Source organism: Delphinus delphis, chromosome 3, assembly GCF_949987515.2.
Source record: "Delphinus delphis chromosome 3, mDelDel1.2, whole genome shotgun sequence".
NCBI classification, from domain to species: Eukaryota; Metazoa; Chordata; class Mammalia; order Artiodactyla; family Delphinidae; genus Delphinus; species Delphinus delphis.
In genome coordinates, this window is record NC_082685.1 from 21,109,922 (window position 1) to 21,131,067 (window position 21,146).

Consider the following 21,146-nt stretch of genomic DNA (forward strand, 5'->3'; position numbering starts at 1 on the left):
AGTGAGAGGCCCGTGTACCACAAAAAAAAAAAGATTACAGTATAGTGTAGATATAACCTTCATATGCATTGGGAAACCAGAAAATTTGTGTGGCTCACTTTATCACGATATTTGCTTCATTGCACTTGTTTGGAACTGAATCCACAATATCTGTGATGTTGCCTGTAGTTAGCTTTGAACAGCAGGTTTGTTTTGAGACTGTTTTTTATTTTTATTGTTTAACAGTATAATGAATCCCAATGAACCTGTTTTCCAGCTTCAGCAATTACCAACATATGACCAGTCTTTTTTTATGTATAACATTCCTCACATCCACCTCCCACTAGATTTTTTGAAGCAATTTTCAGGCATATTATTAAATATTGTAATATTAAAAGATAAGGACTATTTTTAAAAAAATACAGCCACAGTACCATTGTCACACCAGTCAGCATCTCTCTTTCCCCAGTCATATCATAATTTCTTTCTTAATGGTTTGTTCAAATCAGGGTCCAAACAAGGTTTATGTGTTTCATTTGGTTGAAGTCTTTCAAGTTTCTTTTAATCTGTTATCCTTATCTCTTTGTTTTCTTTATAGTTTATTTGTTAAAAGATTGGCTTTTTGTCTTTCAGAATTTCCCTCCTGAATTTTGCTGATTGTATCCCTATTCTATCTTTAGCATGGTCTTCTGTTCTTTTTTTTTTTTTTGGTGTATAATTGCTTTAAAATGTTGTGTTCGTTTCTGCTGTACAATGAAGTGAATCAGCTATATGTATACATATATCCTCTCCCTTTTGAACCTCCCTCCCACCCCACCCCCCTCAATCCCTCCCATCTAGGTCATCATACAGCACTGAGCTGAGCTCCCTGTGCTATAACACAGGTTCCCACTAGCTATCTATTTTACACATGGTAGTGTATTTATGTCAAACCTAATCTCCCAATTCATCCCACCCTCCCCTCCCCTCCAACCCTGTGTCCACACATCTGTTCTCTACATCTGCATCTCTATTCCTGCCCTGCAAATAGGTTCATCTGCACTATTTTTCTAGATTCCACATATATGCATTAATATATGATATGTTTTTCTCTTTCTTAACTTTACTCTGTATGACAGACTCTAGGTCCATCCATATCTCTACAAATGACCCAATTTCATTCCTTTTATGGCTGAGAATATTCCATTGTATATATGTACCACATCTTCTTTATTCATCTGTTGATGGACATTTAGGTTTGTTCCATATCCTGGCTATTGTAAATAGTGCTGCAGTGAACATTGGGATACATGTGTCTTTTTTTTTTAAATTTAATTTATTTATTTATATTTGGCTGTGTTTAGGTCTTCGTTGCAGCACATGGGTTTTCTCTGGTTGCGGCGAGTGGGGGCTACTCTTTGTTGCAGTGCGCGGGCTTCTCATTGTGGTGGCTTCTCTTGTTGTGGAGCACAGGCTCTAGGCACACGGGCTCAGTAGTTGTGGCTCGCGGGCTCTAGAGCACGGACTCTAGAGCACAGGCTCAGTAGTTGTGGCGCATGGGCTTAGTTGCTCCGCGGCATGTGGGATCTTCCCAGACCAGGACTCAAACCTGTGTCCCCTGCATTGGCAGGCAGATTCTTAGCCACTGCACCACCAGGGAAGCCCCTACAGGTGTCTCTTTGAATTACGGTTTTCTGAGGGTATATGCCCAGGAGTGGGATTGCTGGGTTATATGGTAGTTCTATTTTTAGTTTTTTAAGGAACATCCGTACTGCTCTTCACAGTGGCTGTATCAATTTACATTCCCACCAACAGCGTAAGAGGGTTCCCTTTTCTCCACACCCTCTCCAGTATTTATTGTTTGTAGATTTTCTGTTGATGGCCATTCTGACCGGTGTGAAGTGATACCTCATTGTAGTTTTGATTTGCATTTCTCTAATAATTAGGGATGTTGAACATCTTTTCATGTATTTGTTGGCCACCTGTATGTCTTCTTTGGAGAAACGTCTATTTAGGTCTTCTGCCCATGTTTTGACTGGGTTCTTTGCTTTTTTTTTGATATTGAGCTGCACAAGCTGTTTGTATAACTTGGAGATTAATCCTTTGTCAGTTGCTTCGTTTGCAAATATTTTCTCCCATTCTGAGGGTTGTCTTTTTTGTCTTGTTTATGGTTTCCTTTGCTGTGCAAAAGCTTTTAAGTTTGATTAGGTCCCATTTGTTTATTTTTGTTTTTATTTTCATTAGGAGGTGGGTCAAAAAAGATCTTGTGATTTATGTCAAAGAGTGTTTCTCATATGTTTTCCTCTAAGAGTTTTATAGTGTCTGGACTTGCATTTAGATCTTCAGTCCATTTTGAGTTTACTTTTCTGTATGGTGTTAGGGTGTGTTCTAATTTCATTCTTTTGCATGTAGCTGTCCAGTTATCCCAATAACACTTATTGAAGAGACTGTCTTTTCTCCACTGTATATTCTTTTTTAAAAATATTTTTTAAAAATTAATTAATTGATTTATTTTTGGTACATTGGGTCTTTGTTGCTGCGCGCGGGCTTTCTCTACTCTTCATTGCTGTGCACGGGCTTCTTATTGCAGTGTCATCTCTTGTTGTGGAGCACGGGCTCTAGGCATGTGGGCTTCAGTAGTTGTGGCTCACGGCCTCAGTAGTTGTGGTTCACAGGCTCTAGAGCACAGGCTCAGTAGTTGTAGCTCACAGGCTTAGTTGCTCCGCGGCATGTGGGATCTTCCCAGACCAGGGATCACACCCGTGTCCCCCTGCATTCACAGGTGGATTCTTAACCACTGCCCCACTAGGGAAGTCCCTCCACTGTATATTCTTGCCTCCTTTCTCATAGATTTGGTGACCATAGGTCTGTAGGTTTATCTCTGGGCTTTCTATCCTGTACCATTGATCTATATTTCTGTTTTTGTGCTAGTACCATACTGTCTTGATTACTGCAGCTTTGTAGTATAGTCTGAAGTCAGGGAGCCTGATTCCTCCAGCTCTGTTTTTCTTTCTCAAGATTGTTTTGGCTATTCGGGGCCTTTTGTGTTTCCATACAAATTGTAAAATTTTTTGTTCTAATTCTGTGAAAAATGCCATTGGTAATTTGATAGGGATTGCATTGAATCTGTAGATTGCTTTGGGTAGTATAGTCATTTTCACAATATTGATTCTTCCAATCCAAGAATATGGTATATCTCTCCATGTGTTTGTGTCATCTTTGATTTCTTTTATCACTGTTTTATAGTTTTCTGAGTATAGGTCTTTTGCCTCCTTAGGTGGGTTTATTCCTAGGTGTTTTATTCTTTTTGTTGCATTGGTAAATGGGATTGTTTCCTTAATTTCTCCTTCTGATCCGTCATTGTTAGTGTATAGGAATGCAAGAGATTTCTGTGCATTAATTTTGTATCCTACAACTTTACCAAATTCAGTGATTTGGTAGTTTTCTGGTGGCATCTTTAGGATTTTCTAAGTATAGTATCATGTCATCTGCAGACAGTGACAGCTTTACTTCTTTTTCAATTTGGATTCTTTTTATTTCTTTTTCTTCTCTGATTGCCTTGGCTAGGACTTCCAATACTGTGTTGAATAATGTGGTGAGAGTGGACATCCTTATCTTGTTCCTGATCTTAGAGGAAATGCTTTCAGTTTTTCACCATTGAGAATGATGCTTGCTATGTGTTTGTCGTATATGGCTTTTATTATGTTGAGGTAGGTTCTCTCTGTGCCCACTTTCTGGAGAGTTTTTATCATAAATCGGTATTGAATTTTGTCAAAAGCTTTTCCTGCATCTATTGGGATGATCATATGGGCTTTCTCCTTCAATTCGTTAATATGGTTTATCACATTGATTGATTTGTGTGTATTGAAGAATCCTTTTATTCCTGGGGTGAACCCCACTTGATCATGGTGTATGATCCTTTTAATGTGCTGTTGGATTCTGTTTGCTAATATTTTGTTCAGGATTTTTGCATCTGTGTTCATCAGAGATACTGGTCTGTAATTTTCTTGTCATATCTTTGTCTGGCTTTGGTATCAGGGTGATGGTGGCCTCGGAGAATGTGTTTGGGAGTGTTCCTCCCTCTGCAATTTTTTTGGAAGAGTTTGAGGAGGATAGGTGTTAGCTCTTCTCTAAATGTTTCATAGAATTGGCTTGTGAAGCCATCTGGTCCTGGACTTTTGTTTGCTGGAAAATTTTTAATTACAGTTTCAATTTCATTACTTGTGATTAGTCTGTTTATATTTTCTAATTCTTCCTGGTTCAGTCTTGGAAAGTTGTACCTTTCCAAGAATGTGTCTGTTTCTTCCAGGTTGTCCATTTTTATTGGCATATAGTTGCTTGTAGTAGTCTCTTACGATCCTTTGTACTTCTGTGGTATCAGTCGTAATGTCTCCTTTTTCATTTCTAATTTTATTGATTTGAGTCCTCTCCCTTTTTTCTTGTTGAGTCTGGCTAAATGTTTATCAATTTTATCTTCTCAAAGAACCAATTTTATTGATCTTTGCTATTGTTTTCTTCGTTTCTATTTTATTTATTTCCGCTCTGACCTTTATGATTTCTTTCCTTCTACTAACTTTGGGGTTTTTTGTTCTTCTTTCTCTAGTTGCTTTAGGTATAAGGTTAGATTGTTTATTTGAGATTTTTCTTGTTTCTTGAGGTGAGATTGAATTGCTATAAACTTCCCTCTTAGAACTGCTTTTGCGGTGTCCCATAGGTTTAGGGTTGTTGTGTTTTTGTTGTCATTTGTTTCTGTGTGTTTTTTGATTTCCTCTTTGATTTCTTCAGTGATACCTTGGTTGTTTATTAGTATATTGTTTAGCCTCCATGTGTTGGTGTTTTTTATAGTGTTTTTCCTGTAATTGATTTTTCTTTTTTTTCTTTCTTTTTTTTTTTTTTTTTTTGTGGTACACAGGCCTCTCACTGCTGCGTCGTCTCCCGTTGTGGAGCACAGGCTCCGGACATGCAGGCTCAGTGGCCATGGCTCATGGGCCCAGCTGCTCCGCGGCATGTGGGATCCTCCCAGACCGGGGCACAAACTTGTGTCCCCTGCTCGGCAGGCGGACTCTTAACCACTGCACCACCAGGGAAGCCCTGATTTTTCTTTTAAATGCCCTTGGTATTGTTTTCTTTTTAACTTATTTATTTTAATTTATTTATATTTGGCTGTATTGAGTCTTTGTTGCTGTGCGCGGGCTTTCTTTAGTTGCCATGAGCGAGGGCCTACTCTTCTTTGTGGTGCACAGGCTTCTCATTGTAGTGGCTTCTCTTGTTGTGGAGCACGGGCTCTAGGCACACAGGCTTCAGTAGTTGTGGCATGCAGGCCTTAGAGTGCAGGCTCAGTAGTTGTGGCACACGGGCTTAGTTGCTCCTCAGCATGTGGGACCTTTCTGGACCAGGACTTGAACCCGTGTCCCCTGCATTGGCAGGTGGATTCCCAACCACTGTGCCACCAGGGAAGCCCTCCTGTAATTGATTTCTAATCTCATAGCCTTGTGGTTGGAAAAGATGCTTGATACAATTTCAGTTTTCTTAAATTTTCCAAGGCTGGATTTGTGACCTAAGATGTGATCTGTCCTGGAGAATGTTCCATGTGCACTTGAGATGAAAGTGTATTCTGTCGTTTATGGGTGGAATGTCCTATAAATATCAATTAAATCTATCTGGACTATTGTGTCATTTAAAGCTTGTGTTTCCTTATTTATTTTCTGTCTGGGTGATCTATCCATTGGTGTGAGTGGGGTGTTAAAGTCCCCCACTATTATTGTGTTACTATTGATTTCCCCTTTTATGGCTGTTAGTATTTGCCTTATGTATTGAGCTGCTCCTATGTTGGGTGCATAAATCTTCATAATTGTTACATCTTCTTCTGATTAATCCCTTGATCATTATGTAGTGTCCTTCCTTATTTCTTGTAACAGTCTTTATTTTAAAGTCTATTTTATCTGGGTTGAGTATTGCTACTCCAGCTTTCTTTTGATGTCCATTTGCATGGAATATCTTTTTCCATCCCTTCACTTGCAGTCTGTATGTGTCCCTATGTCTGAAGTGGGTCTCTTGTAGACAGCATACATATGGGTTTTGTTTTTGTGTCCATTCAGCGAGCCTGTGTCTTGGTTGGAGCATTTAATCCATTTACACTGAAGATAATTATCTAGATGTATGTTTCTGTTACCGTTTTCTTAATTGTTTGGGGTTTGTTTTCGTGAGTCTTTTTCTTCTCTTGTGTTTCCCACCTATAGAAGTTCCTTTAGCATTTGTTGTAAAGCTGATTTGGTGGTGCTGAATTCTCTTAGCTTTTGCTTGTCTGTAAAGCTTTTTATTTCTCCATCAAATCTGAATGAGATCCTTGCTGGGTAGAGTAATGTTGGTATTTGGTTGTAGGTTTTTTCCTTTCATCACTTTAAATATATCCTGCCACTCCCTTGTGGCCCTCAGAGTTTCTGATGAAAAATCAGCTGATAACCTTATGGTGATTTCCTTGTATGTTATTTGTTGCTTTTTCCTTGCTGCTTCTAATATTTTTTCTTTGAACCTAATTGTTGTTAGTTTGATTAATATGTGTCTTGGTGTTCTTCTCCTTGGGTTTATCCTGTTTGGGGCTCTCTGCACTTCCTGGACTTGGGTGACTATTTCTTTTCCCATGATAGGGAAGTTTTCAACTATAATCTCTTCAAATATTTTCTCAGACCCTTTCTCTTTCTCTTCGGCTTCTGGGACCCTATAGTTCGAATGTTGGTGTGTTTAATGTTGTCCCAGGGGTCTCTGAGACTGTCCTCATTTCTTTTCATTGTTTTTTCTTTATTCTGCTCCTCAGCAGTTATTTCCACCATTCTATCTTCAGCTCACTTATTTGTTCTTCTGTTTCAGTTATTCTGCTATCGATTCCTCCTAGTGTATTTTCCATTTCAGTTATTGTGTTATTTATCACTGTTTGTTCTTTTTAAATTTATTTATTTATTTATTTATTTTTCGTTGCGTTGGGTCTTCGTTGCTGCACACGGGCTTTCTCTAGTTGTGGCGAGTGAGGGCTATTCTTCATTGTGGTGTGCAGGCTTCTTATTGTGGTGGCTTCTCTTGTTGCAGAGCACGAGCTCTAGGCATGCGGGCTTCAGTAGTTGTGGCACGTGGGCTCAGTAGTGGTGGCTCGTGGGCTCCAGAGCTCACGCTCAGTAGTTGTGGTGCATGAGCTTAGTTGCTCTGTGGCATGTGGGATCTTCCCGGACCAGGGCTCAAACCCATGTCCCCTGCGTTGGCAGGTGAAGTCCCAACCACTGCGCCACCAGGGAAGTCCCCATCACTGTTTGTTCTTTATTTCTTCTAGGTTCTTGTTAAACATTTCTTGTGTTTTCTTGATCCATGCCTCCATTCTGTTTCTGAGATTTTGGATCATCTTTACTATCATGACTCTTAATTCTTTTTCAGGTAGGTTGAGTATTTCCTCTTCATTTATTTGGTCTCATAGGTTTTTACCTTATTCCTTCATCTGTAACATATTTTTTTGTTGTCTCTTTCTTTTTTATTTTTGATGGGCGTGGCTGTGTTCCTGTCTTGCTGGTTGTTTGGCCTGAGGCATCCAGCACTGGAGTTTGCAGGCAGTTGGGTAGAGCCAGGTCTTGGTACTGAGATGAGGAACTCCAGGAGACCTCACACCGATTAGTATTCCCTGGGTTCTGAGGTTCTCTGTTAGTCCAGCAGTTGGACTTGGTGCTCCCACCACAGAAGCTCAGGCCTGACCCCTGGCCTGGGAACCAGGATCCTGCAAGCCACATGGAAAAAAAAAAAAAAGGCAACAAACAAAAAGGAGTAGAACAATAACAAAGAATAAAAAATAAAGTAAAACTAGAAAAATAAAAAATATATTAGAAAAATATATATAAATGAAACAACAATAACAAGGCATAACAGAACCACAACAGCAAAAAAAAAAAAAAAAGCCAGAAAAGGCCTTGGCATTGGGGGTTGCAGGGGAGGGGGCTTAGGCTTAGGACCTGTGCAGCCAGAAAAGGCCTTGGCGGGGGATGCGGGGCCTAGGCTCAGGACCTGCACAACTGGAAAAGGCCCTGGGGGGTGGCGGGGATGGGGCTTAGGCTCAGCATGGCCGGAGGGGGCCCCAGAGGGCAGAGGTTCAGGCCCAGGATCCCAGCACGCTCGCTGGGGCCTGAGCGGGCAGGGGAAACGCTGGCTGAATTCTTCCCTGATACCCCAAAGGTCTCTCCCTGTCCCTGCTGTTCCCCTCACATGGGTGGGCTTCTCCGGACACGGGAACCCCTCCCCTCCTCCAGCTGCCCCTCAGGAACACCAGCCCCGTCTGACCTCCACTTCTACCCCCTCTCCCTACCACATCCTACCTGGTCACACAGAGGTTCCTCCCATCCTCTTAGGTGTCCAGGGTCCCCCACCAGCACCTGGTAGGTGCCCTAGTTGTGAGGAAACGTGAACTCTGCGTCCTCTTACTCCGCCATCTCGACTCCGCTGCCCATGATCTCCTGTTCTAAACTATAATTTCTGGAAACTTCTATTTTTTTTTTTTTTTTTTTGCGGTACGCGGGTCTCTCACTGTTGTGGCCTCTCCCGTTGCAGATCACAGGCTCCAGACACACAGGCTCAGCAGCCATGGCTCACGGGCCCAGCCGCTCTGCGGCATGTGGGATCTTCCCAGACCGGGGCACGAACCCGTGTCCCCTGCATCAGCAGGTGGACTCTCAACCACTGCACCACCAGGGAAGCCCCTGGAAACTTCTATTTTGATTTGAGGCTTGATCAGATTCAGTTTAGATTTTTTTTTTGACAAAAGAGTAGCTCATAGGTGGTATTATATATTTCATACTGCATCAGATTGTGAGAAACATACTGTCTGGTTGTCTTTCTTTTATGATGTTAAGATTGACTAGTGGGATCAGCCTAATCCATCCATCAGAAAGCCCAGCTTTCAGCTAATAGTCATTGATGATCATTGCCCAGATCTGTTATTTCATTAGGGGTGTCTCAATATTAAAATAATTTTTTAAATTGTAAGACTAGTCTATGCTCATTGAAAAAAATTTGCAACATAGAAAGATAATCATCCAAAAATAACCACCCGCCTAATTCCCCTATCCCAATTACAGTTAACATTTTGGTGTATTTCCTTTCAGTCTTTATTTTGAATTTCTGCATAGTATTTCATTCTGTATTTGAACACTGGGTTGTTTAAAATTTTCATTATTATAAATAATGCTTTGATAAAATATCTTTGTCTTATGATCTGGTCTAAATGCAGATGATTCCCTCAGAATAGATTTCCAAATTTTAATTCATGGGTCAGAAAATATGAATTATTTAAAAATTCTATATATATATTGTCAAACTGCTTAAATAAAAATGCCAGCTGTTAAAGAAAAAGATTGTGCTATAAATATTATGCACAAGTATTAGTAGGAGCTAGACAAGTGACTGTTTTTCTAAGGTCTCTAAATTATTCAGTACCTCATAGATTGAGGAATTTTGTTCATAAAAATATAATGGTTGTAGACCCTTTATTTCTATATCCTAAGTAGGAGTTTATGGTTTAAGGATTTTTCTCAGTATTAATTCTTTCCTTGAAGTCTCAGGATGGTGGGGGCACTGCCAAGCTTTTTTTTTTTTTAATTTATTTATTTTTGGCTATGTTGGGTCTTCATTGCTGAGCGTGGGCTTTCTCTAGTTGAGGCGAGCAGGGGCTGCTCTTCATTGCAGTGCATGGGCTTATTATTGCTGTGGCTTCTCTTGTTGTGGAGCATGGGCTCTAGGCATGCGGCCTTCAGTGGTTGCAGCAGGTGGGCTCAGTAGTTGTGGTGCACAGGCTTAGTTGCTCTGCGGCATGTGGGATCTTCCCGGACTAGGGCTCGATCCTGTGTCCCCTGCATTGGTAGGCAGATTCTTAACCACTGCGCCACCAGGGAAGCCCCAAGCATATTTTTATATGAGTACTTTTGCCTTCTATGGAAAAGTGTTGAGGAAACCAGGCTAACACTTCAAATGCAGGGGTCAGCTATAGCGGCAGTAAAGACTAAGGTCAAGAGCTCAACATTCAAGTGTACCTTCTTGAGAAAGCAAGGTTATCTCTAAACTTGAAAAGAAATTGCTACAACTTGAGTAGGGACAGGGCGCTTGTGTGGCTTCTCTGCAACAAAGAGGGCAGTTTGGTATTGTGGTACTGGCTTTGGAGTCTAACAGACTTGGAATCATATCTTACCCCAGGTATTTACAGGATTGAAGCCTCTGAGCCTTTATTTTTTCATCTGTTTGTAGGACCTAGTGATGTGTGCCTTTTTTAGGGTTGCTTATACTTAGGAAGTATCAACATAGTCATTAGGATTTTTTAGTTAGAAGCTATCACTAGTAGAATAAGTTTATTAAGTCTAGTACCTGAGAGAATAAGAATTTGTTTACTGAATGAGGCATATAGGGTCTTTTTATTTCAAGAGTATTTCAAATTGAACACCTGCCTCACACCATATACAAAAAATATATTGAAGACGTAAATGTAAGTACTAAAACTATAAAACTGTCTTGGGGTAAATTTTTTTTTTTAACGATTCCTTTGTGAATTTTATTTATTTATTTATTTGGCCACACCGTGCGGCATGTGGGATGTTAGTTTCCTGACCTGGGATCGAACCCGCATCCCCTGCGGGTTGGAAGCAGAGAGTATTAACTGCTGGACCGCCAGGGAAGTCCCTAGGGGTAAATATTCATGACTTTAGATTTGGCAGTGGATTCTTAGATATGACACCAAAAGCACAAGCAACAAAAGAAAAAAATAGATAAATTGGACTCCATCAAAATTTAAACTGTTGTGCATCAAAGAACACTATCAAGAAAGTGAAAAGAAAACCTACAGAATGGGAGAAAATATTTATAAATCATATATCCGATAAAAGTCTAGATTTCAGAACATATACAAAATTCTTACCACTCAACAACAAAAAGGACTCAGTTAAAACAAAACACTTGCATAGACGTTTTCTCTAAGAATATATACAAATTGTCAGCAAGCACATGAAAAGATGATCAACATAGTTAATCATTAAGGAAATGTGAGTCAAAACTATGAGATACCACTTCATCCCCACTAGAATGGCTATTAAAAAAAAGAAAATAACAAATGTTGGTAAAAATGTGGAGAAATTGGAACCCAGGTACACTGTTGGTGGGAATGTAAAATGGTGCAGCTGCTATGAGAAAAAAAGGAATGAAGTACTGTCACATGCTATGATATAGATGAAAACATATGTTAAGTGAAAGAAGTCAGTCACAAAAGCCCACATATTGTATGATTCCATTTATAAGACACGCCCAGAATAGGCAAACACATAGAAACAGAAAGCAGATTAGTGGTTGCCTAGGGCTGGGATCCTGGGGGGAAAAGGAGAATGACTGCTAATGGGAACCTGTTTCTTTTTTAGTTAATGAAAATGTTATAAAATTGGTAGTGGTGATAGTTGCACAACTCTGTGAATATACTAAGAATAAACTAAAAGCCATGAACTGTAATTCAGTGAATTATATAATATGTAACTTTATCTCAATAAAGGTATTATATTGAAACAAAAAAGAATAGTGACAGCAGAGTCAGGATGGATATTGAAAGTTTGAAGATAGCAGAGAAGATGTGAAACAGTCTCTGGGAGAGTAGAACAATAAACTGACTATGGAGACATATTAGGATTGCTAGGCTGTATTGAGGGGCCGCTTGAGGTTTTTGGTCTTAAATATATTGTGAGCACCGTCAGCACTATTGTGCTGCTTAGGTAGGGGCACATAATAGGTGGAGAATTGGATTTAACCAAATTTGGGTTTTGCTAGGGAGTACAATAGAAATTAGAAATAAGTTGAGAAAATATTCAGGGGAATGGTTGGTAGAATAACCATGAGATCTAAGTTAGGTAAGAAGGAAAGTGAGGACATGACAGGATGATGGACAGTGAAAAGGTGATAGCCTGGAATTAGACATCCTAGTGGGACTGAAGGATTATTGGAGTTAGGGTATTAGAAGGAGTGAGTTGGAAAAGATAGGTGGTGGTGATGTTGGAAGTGGCATGATTATTATTGACAGGCTCAGTCAGGGTTCCTCACTGGAACCACAGAACACAGAAAATGAATCGAATGTTTTCCTTACTTCTCCCAAGGATGGTACATAACTGGTTGGTACTATTCTAGATGCGGAGGACAGAGGTTAATGCATTACATACAATGGATGCCTGAGGACATTAGGCTTACTTCTCTCTCAGAAATCCCACTTGAGAAAGGCTGAGATGGTATGATCCATGGGAGCTGATAGCAAAAAGGTAAAGGAAGTGAGAGGACAGATACTGAATGAATCATAGCTTAGGTTGAACTACAGAAACTGCAACTTTCATATTCTTCAGTCTAATATGTACATATTAAAATCACCAAGAATGATGGCAAGACTGGCAAAAAGAAAGACAGCAAGTGATATGTTAAAAGTTTCAACGAATGGCCAGGAAAGGGGGTGGGGTGGGTGACCAGGAGGATAGTAGATGACTTCTTCAAGGTGGAGCAGCAGGCGTAGCAGAATGGTTTGTGCTTCAAACCAGGTTTTCCAGTAGTCTGGAAGCAACAATGAGGAGTAAGAGGATATTTACCCCACCTCCAGGTCAGTGGTATTGTGTTGTAAGGAAGAAGAAACAGCCAGTACCTGAGAAGGTACAAGGAGAAGCAGTATGCTCAGAGGACAGCCATCTTTCAGTTCGAGCAAGAAGATGAAAGAACTTCCACAGAGAGGGTTAAGAATATTGAGGATTTTTTTGATCACTGACCCTAATTCCAGAGGGCAGAGTCATTTTGAGAGCAGGAGAGGGAGACTGAGTCATACTAGAAAAGTGCCCCCAGATGACGGATTAGAGTCGTGGGATGAGAATCTAGATGGTGAGAGAAGCTATGGGAAGCTTGAATTTCTTGGGGGTGTCCAAGGTAAACAGATTTAAGGCAAGATAGAATTAGTCATGTTTATCTCCGCAGTGCTAGTCAGTGGAACTGTCTGCAGTGACAGAAATGTTCTTTATTAGTAGACTCAAACATGGTAGCCACTAGTCACATGTGGCTATTGAACGCTTGAAATGTATACTTCATGTGATGAAGACCTGAATTTTAAATTACATTTAGGGGGCTTCCCTGGTGGTGCAGTGGTTAACAATCCACCTGCCAATGCAGGGGACACGGGTTCGAGCCCTGGTCCGGGAAGATCCCACATGCCACGGAGCAGCTAAGCCTATGTGCCACAACTACTGAGCCTGCACTGTAGACCCGTAAGCCACAACTACTGAAGCCTGTGCACCTAGAGCCCATGCTCCGCAACAAGAGAAGCCACCTCAGTGAAAAGCCCGTGCACCGCAATGAAGAGTAGCCCCTGCTCACCACAAGTAGAGAAAGCCCACGTGCAGCAATGAAGACCCGATGCAGCCAAGAATAAAATAAATTTATTAAAAAAAGAAAAATAAATAAATTACATTTAATTCTAATTAAGTTTTAAATTTAAACAGCCACGTGTGTCAGAATGGTAGATAATGGTTAGTTCTGTTGATAGCCTTTTTGTTGGGACTACTCTCATAGGGAAGGCTGGCAGCATTGAGGCAGACAACATGCAGGTGGAGCAGGCCTTCCCTTTTTCCCCTAACATCCCACTGAGAAAGTGCTAAGCTGGAGGATTGGCGGTCTTAGCAGGAACGTAAACAACTCTGTGGCCTCCCATTATTTTCTGCTGATGTGGTTTTGAGGTTAAGGGAGACAAACTGAGAGTAACCACTGTCATGCTTCCAAATCTCTCTTCTTTGTATATATAATTTTCACTTAACTCAGGGAGCCTTTGTCTTCACTGTTTACAGTTCAAGGCCATATGTTTTTATTTTTGATTGCTTGTCTGCTTAGGGTTTTGGAAATAAGTGTGTGCTGATGTTTACATAGTATTGGTAATTGTTCTGTAATGCTTTGGTTATTGTTCATTTTGTCTGTACAAATTAGTATGGGAACCACTTAAGACTAAGACCTAACGCAAATTATAGATAGGCTGGTAGGTATGTTCTAAAGATGGGCTTAAATCTTTGGCTAAGACTAAGAAATAAATTTGGAAGACTAATAATGAGAATTACATAATAATAAACAACTAATGATAATCTGAGTGCTTTCTGTGGGCTGAACACTCTTACAACTTATTTGGATTATTTGATGTGATCCTTACCAGAACCCATGAAGATAGATGCTATTATCATGTCATTTTGTGGGTAAGTCACCTGATACTCAGAGAGCTTAATTAACTTGCCTAAGGGAACACAGCTAGTCGAGTCCTAGCCTGGAGACCATTTTGTCCAACTCTAAAGTTGGTGCACATTATTCCACTGTGTGCCACTGCTTCTTTGTATCTTAACAATGCCAAACCAAGTCCTAAGTGCAGTTCCTTAGGGCGTTTCCCATCCAGTGGTATATAAAGGCCTGAGTTAATGGTCGTAGGTTTATAGGTGGCTCTCTCAGCTCTCAGTGATGTTCCTCCTTTCTGTTTTGCATACCTTGCCCAGGTAGTTGCTTTCCTGGTAGTTGTCTTCAGACTCCATCGTTCCCTTTTGAAATCTTTGGCTGTTGTCACCAGCAACTAAGTTTTTGGATTTAAGTTTCATACTAAATTCTCTGCCTGCAGCTTAGTTAAAATGGCTCTCTCAACACTCATAAACCAGAGTAGCAGACTCCTTTAGAGCAACTTACACCTTTCTTCTTTGTAGGGGCAATAGTTTTTAAAGGAAAAATGTAGCTGCAGGGGCCAGTCCAGTCTGCTCTGATCATAACATTTAATAATAGAATTAGCATATAAGTCTCAGCCATCTGCCAAGTCTCTTTTCCACCTGCCCACTTAGCACTTATCACTTTCTCTCTTCCCTCTTACCCTCTTTTTCTCTTTCCCTTTACCCTCTTATTTCCCAGGAGAGCAGCCTGCTCTTATAGAAGAACATATATTACTTTAAAGTAAAGCTCATATTGCACTTCTGGTGCCATGTTTCTTTGTTATTTTAGCTTTGTGATCTTTGTCAGTTTATTTCATCATCTATAAAATAGAGTTAGCGATATATGCCTTGCCAGGACCATTGTAAGGATTGAGATTATGTTTTTTAAGTCCCTGGCACAGAGAAGGTTCTCATAAAACAAGAGCCCCTTTTTCCTGTGAATCCATTGCTATGATTTAAATTGACAAGTATTTATTAGCATCTAATCTATGCTAGACTCTGCTGGGGATGGTGAAGAGATCAAGACAAAACCCAGAATCTCTGAATTCAGAAGGTTGTGTGATGTAGAAAGGAGACTGACATATAAACAAATAACAGAAATGTGCTAGGTGCAGAGGTATATATAAAGTGCTATAAGCAATTAATTCCTTTTCCAGCCCTGTTTGTGGAGTGGTTTCCAAGTATTTCTTTTGGGAAAAATCCTTGGTAGTCACGATGGGTAATAAATAGAAAGAGAGAGAGAGGGAAAAAAAAAAACCTTAGAGGTTTCTGTAATCAGAGATGCAAACATTTTAAGAATTGATTTCAGCACGGCACTTGATAAAATCTCTCATAAATTCCTTGTACATAAGATGGAGAAATGTGGGCTGGCTGATAGAATAGGAGGTGGATTTTGAAGGTGGTTATACAACTATGTCCAGGATGTTTTTCTCCTGCAGTACTTTATTTTTATTTATAAAATCTCTGGGTTGGAGGGAACCTTAGAAATAGATCATCTACTCTAACTTGTGCCTAAGGCCTTGCTGTAACCTGATCTCTTTTTCTCCCTTTGAATTTTTTTTTTTCATACCCGTGATTCATTTATTTTTTAACTGGAAGTTTGTGCTTCTTAATTTCCCTCACCTATCTCTCTCCTCCCCCCACAGCCGCCACCCCCCACCTCCCTGGCAACTACCTGTTTGTTTTCTGTATTTACAACTCTTTCTGTTTTGTTATGTTTGTTCATTTGTTTCACTTTTTATATTCCACATATAAGTGAAATCATATAGTATTTGTCTTTGTCTGACTTATTTCACTTTGTATAATACTCTCTAGGTCCATCTGTGTTGTTGCAAATGGCAAGATTTCTTTTTTTTATGCCTGAGTAATATTCCATTGTGTGTGTGTGTGTGTGTGTGTGTGTGTGTGTGTGTGTGTGTGTGTGTGTGTGTGTGTGTGTGTGTGTGTGTGTGTGTGTGTGTGTGTGTGTGTGTGTGTGTATATATATATAGCAAAGATTTCAAAAGGGAACGATGGAGTCTGAAGACAACTACCAGGAAAGCAACTACCTGGGCAAGGTATGCAAAACAGAAAGGAGGAACATCACTGAGAGCTGAGAGAGCCACCTATAAACCTACGACCATTAACTCAGGCCTTTATATACCACTGGATGGAAAACGCCCTAAGGAACTGCACTTAGGACTTGGTTTGGCACTGTTAAGATACAAAGAAGCAGTGGCACACAGTGGAATAATGTGCACCAACTTTAGAGTTGGACAAAATGGTCTCCAGGCTAGGACTCGACTAGCTGTGTTCCCTTAGGCAAAACTGGAAAACAGTGATATATATATATCACCTCTTCTTTATCCATTCATCTGTTGATGGATACTTAGGTTGCTTCCATATCTTGGCTATTGTAAATAATGCTGCAATGAACTTGTGGCACATACATCTTTTCGAATTAGCGTTTTATTTTCTTCAGGTAAATACTAGGCCTTTTAATTTTGTGTGTGTGTGTGTGTGATACGCGGGGCTCTCACTGTTGTGACCTCTCCCGTTGCGGAGCACAGGCTCCGTACGCGCCATGGCTCACGGGCCCAGCCGGTCCGTGGCATGTGGGATCTTCCCGGACCGGGGCACAAACCCGTGTCCCCTGCATCGGCAGGCGGACTCTCAACCACTGCGCCACCAGGGAAGCCCGCCCTTTTAATTTTTAATTCAGTAGTACGGAAAACTATATAGTGAAAAATATGCCTGCCTCCTCTTCCAGTCCCCAGGTGTCCCTGTCATCCTCCCTAGAGATAAGACATTATTAATAGTTGCTTCTGTGTATGATCATGTTTTATTATGTGTATCTCTTTACACCTTGTATTATAGTTATTTGAATGTATGTGTTGTCTCCCTTAGTAAATTGTAAGCTCCTTAAGAGCAAGAACCATGCCTCATAATTTCCTATATCTCCCCAAACTTACACATTGAAGATTATCAATAAATACTTGCTTGATTAAGTATTTAAAGGAAATTTGGACTAGGGGAAGACAGGCTTCTCTGGTAACATGCCACAGTTTTCTGTGTCCTTGGCCATATCTTTAACAGTCATTTTTCCCCAGTGACTTGGATGAACATGTAGAAAGCATGCTTGTAATATATGCAGATGACACAAAGCTGGGAGAGCTAATAACATCAGATGACAGAATCAAGACTTCACATGATCTCAACTGACTGGAATGTTCAACTGAAAAGAATAGGGATAAATATAAAGTCCTGTTAGAGGGGAAACATACCCAACAACTTAGTTACCCAAGTAAAGAATTAGGAGACCTGTCTTGATAACATTTTTGAAGATGATTTGGAAGGATAGGGGATAGATCTTAATTGCCTTTACGCTCAGTTTAAGCCAGTAGAATACCAGGATTGTCAATAAAGTAAACACAGCCTTGGCTGAATTAGTAGAATATGAGTCCAGACAAAGCAGCTTGTGGTTCTTGTGTTCTCTTTACTGGTCAGACTGCTTGTTGGAATATTGGGTCCATTTTGAGGTGCCACACATAGAAGACTGACAAATTGGGGTGTATGTAGAGGAGATTAACTAGGAAGGTAAAACATGGGTATAGGAATCAGACAGATCTAGACTGTTCTGGGTTCTTCTGACTAGTTGTGATAGCTTGGCAAAGTCAATTCCTTTGAGTTTGTTTTCATACGTTTAAAATAGGGCAGAATAATAATACCCATCTCCAGAGGATCATTAAAAGGATTAGAGCTACCCTAGGCCCTCAAAGGTTCTGCAGTCCAAGTCTTATTAGTGATTGGCTTAATGACTAGATATAGTACCTGTTTTGAAGGTGGTTACATTTTAGTGGGTCAGACAACTGAGTAAAACCAAGATTGTAATGTAGCTTGTTAAGTGTTCAAAGAGCTGACTTGTGGAAAAGGGGGTAAACTTATTCATACAGCCCCCAGTAAATGCAGATTAAGCCAGAATTGTTGTGTAGCGGTAGAATGGGTTTACCTAGGAGGAAGTGAATTCTCCTCAGTGAATGGATATAGTTGAGACTGTTTAATCACTTGTCAGGGTTGCTTATAGAGGCATTTATATGAGTGGGAGGTTGGACTAGAAGGATAGGTAAACTATGGCCAGCCAGGAGTCAAATGTAGTTAGACATCTGATTTTATAAAGTTTTATTGGAACATACCACACCCAGTTATTTATAATGTTGCCTATGGCTGCCTTCCTGCTATAATGCAGAGTTGAGTAGTTATGACAGTTAAGGCGATGTGACATATCGCCTTCCAAGCCTAAAATATTTACTACCTGGTCCTGTACAGAAAAATTTTGCTAACCCCTGGTCTAGGTAAATGCTTCACAACCTAAATTATTTTGTGAACTGATAAGCTTTCTAAATTCTTTGTCATGGGGATGTCAAGTGTCAGGAGGGACAAAGGCAATATTTGAAGTGAGATGGTCACAGTTCTTCTTGTTAACTGCAAGGAATGAAGACTGGAAAACAGTTGGTTAATTAACTTCCAAGACCCTTTAAGAGAGTATGATTTGATAAACAGACACCTTTTGCTATGAGAAAAGTATTTGTATGCCACTTGGACTAAAGTTGTCTATACCCACTAGAATTAGGAGGTGGTCCTATTGTAGTGGAAAAGACTGGTTGTGTTAACTGTTCTGAGCTCTCATTTTCTCACTTGTAAATGGAACACTTTTCAGTTTTGTAAAGAGTGGAGCTAATGTGGGCACTCAGATTTAGCTGTCATTGCTATATATCATAAAGCATCTTATTGGAGTATATGTGTCACAAAGACAGAGTTTTCAATGGGAAAGTATAAATCCTTCCCCCTAGTGCTGCAAGTTAGGATAGTACACAAAAACCTTTCTTGGTGTGGACTAGATTTTTAGATCTAATGGCAAGTAGAGGAAAAATAGATCTCATTAGCAAATATGGGAATATCTTGCTGCTGGCAGTTTCAGTCCATATTATGCAAGTAATATTCTCTGTACTAGAAAGGCAGAGGTTTCCCAGACAGTCACCTCTCCCAGTGGAATAGGATTTTAAACTTTTCTTCTTCAAGTACATTTTGTCTTTTATATTTAGAGTCTACTGCCAACTAACAGTTTTTCTTTTTTGTTTTGTTTCTTTTTTTTGTTGTTGAAAGTGTTGACTCGGAGACAAAAAGAGACCAAGAGAAAGAGCAAGAGTGACAGTGGGACAGCTGCTCAGGTTTCCCTAGACATTGACAAGTAGGTATACTGTGTTTACGGAGCTCTTGCTTATTAACACATACCATCACTTAGACCGAATAAGAGACCAATTTCTCTCTTACCCTGGGTTTCTTCGGCCTGGCAATCACTTTGTTGCTTTAATGCCTGTATTTCTTTTTCATATTCCCAGTTTATGTCAGCATAAGTGGGTGGCCTCTGTATCCCTTTTTGTTACTCTGAAAAGACCCTGCCACTCCCTCCACTTCCACATTGCTCTTAGCTTTCTGTTTTCTTTGAATTTGCATATTGGTGTTTGGTGCTTTGGGGAAGCAGTGTGCTATTTTGCAATGTAATGGTACAGAAGTTGAGTTGCAAGAAGTTGGGCAATATTGAAGACTTCCTTGGGTTGTGGGTTGCAGCTTGACTAAGAAAGCACATTCATTACAAAGGGAGGCAGGGGCAAGGGGTGGGTCAGGTATAAGTGCTGCCTCCTGAAAGTAAAGACATCACCAACAATACATTAGGGCAGTTAGTCATTAGAAACATTTATCTTTGAAACACAGATCTTATCTTAGATCCTAAATTTCATGGCTGCCTTCCCTAATCGAGTTGAGCAGAGCTCCACTTGCTCCTTTTGGAATCCTTCTGTCATGCAGTCATTTTTCTAGGACTGTATTCATCACACTATTGCAGTAAATTTTTTCCTTTCGTTTTTGACATTTCTGTCTCCGTGGCTATTCTGTGAGTTACTTGAAGGCAGATACTTGCCTTCATTCATGTTTATATCCCCGGCATCTAATAAAATGTGTGTGAGACAGCAATAACAATAATACCTGTTTGTTGAGCTCTTAATATTATGTGCCAGCCGCTGTGCTGGGTGGTTTATTTACTTTGTAGCTATCACAATAGCTGATAAGGTAGTATTCTTTCTTTTTTAGAAATAAATATAGAAACTGAAGAGAAATTATACGTAACTGGTTAAGATCATGTGGCCAGAACTGGCAAAGTCTACCTGACTCAAAAACTTATGCTTCTTTTACAGTGCTGCCGTCTCTCATGTAGTAGGGGGTTAATAAATGCTTTTTACATTAATTAATAAACCTTGAAAGGTACACTAGTGTAGCTTTTCTCATAAGTCAGAGTTTTACTTGTATTCTCTCTAATGATTAATTACTTGAGAGACTTATTTCTCCTATTTTAAAGACCCTCCCAGAGAAATTTTTCCATAAAGGCAATCTAAATCTTTCTGTAGTAACCGAATAGCAACAACCAGAAGGAGAAGCTTTGGAAAGTTTTCTTTAGCTTCTTAAAACTAAGATGATTTTATGAGTCAGGCAGACCTGGCTTCTGACAGTTATTAGCTATAGGACTTCGAGGAGAATAGTACCTTCCTAATAGGACCCACCAATTAATTGAGAAATTGTGTTTAAAGGGCCTTGTACCAGTTCTCACCACAGAGAAAATACTTCATAAATGTTCATTTTCTTCCTTTGTCTCCAGTGATTCCATTTTTGCTGATGCCTAATAAACCTTACCTCAGGGACACAATTTCCTCTTTCCACAAACTCTACGATTATAAAAAGATAAAAATAACTGTATTATGAAGTTGTGCAAAAGCCTCTGGCAGAACCACATGATTTTAGTAACTTCCTAGTGGATGTTGCAGGTTGTAGAATTAAGGAAGTCAGCATATAGACGGACTTGATACACTAATCAGACAAGTTCATCTACCGTGGTAAAAACGTCAT

At 40.0% G+C, this 21,146-nt stretch overlaps 1 protein-coding gene across 6 annotated transcripts in view; it reads left to right on the forward strand.

Annotated features, from left to right (window-relative positions):
• UIMC1 (ubiquitin interaction motif containing 1) overlaps positions 1 to 21,146 on the forward strand; it is a 179,968-nt gene that overhangs the window by 154,659 nt on the left and 4,163 nt on the right. For all 6 annotated transcript variants that reach the window (XM_060008323.1, XM_060008325.1, XM_060008321.1 and 3 more), the window contains one exon: positions 19,353 to 19,437. In XM_060008323.1, the coding sequence (XP_059864306.1) occupies positions 19,353 to 19,437 (85 nt within the window). The remainder of the gene's footprint in view (positions 1 to 19,352; positions 19,438 to 21,146) is intronic.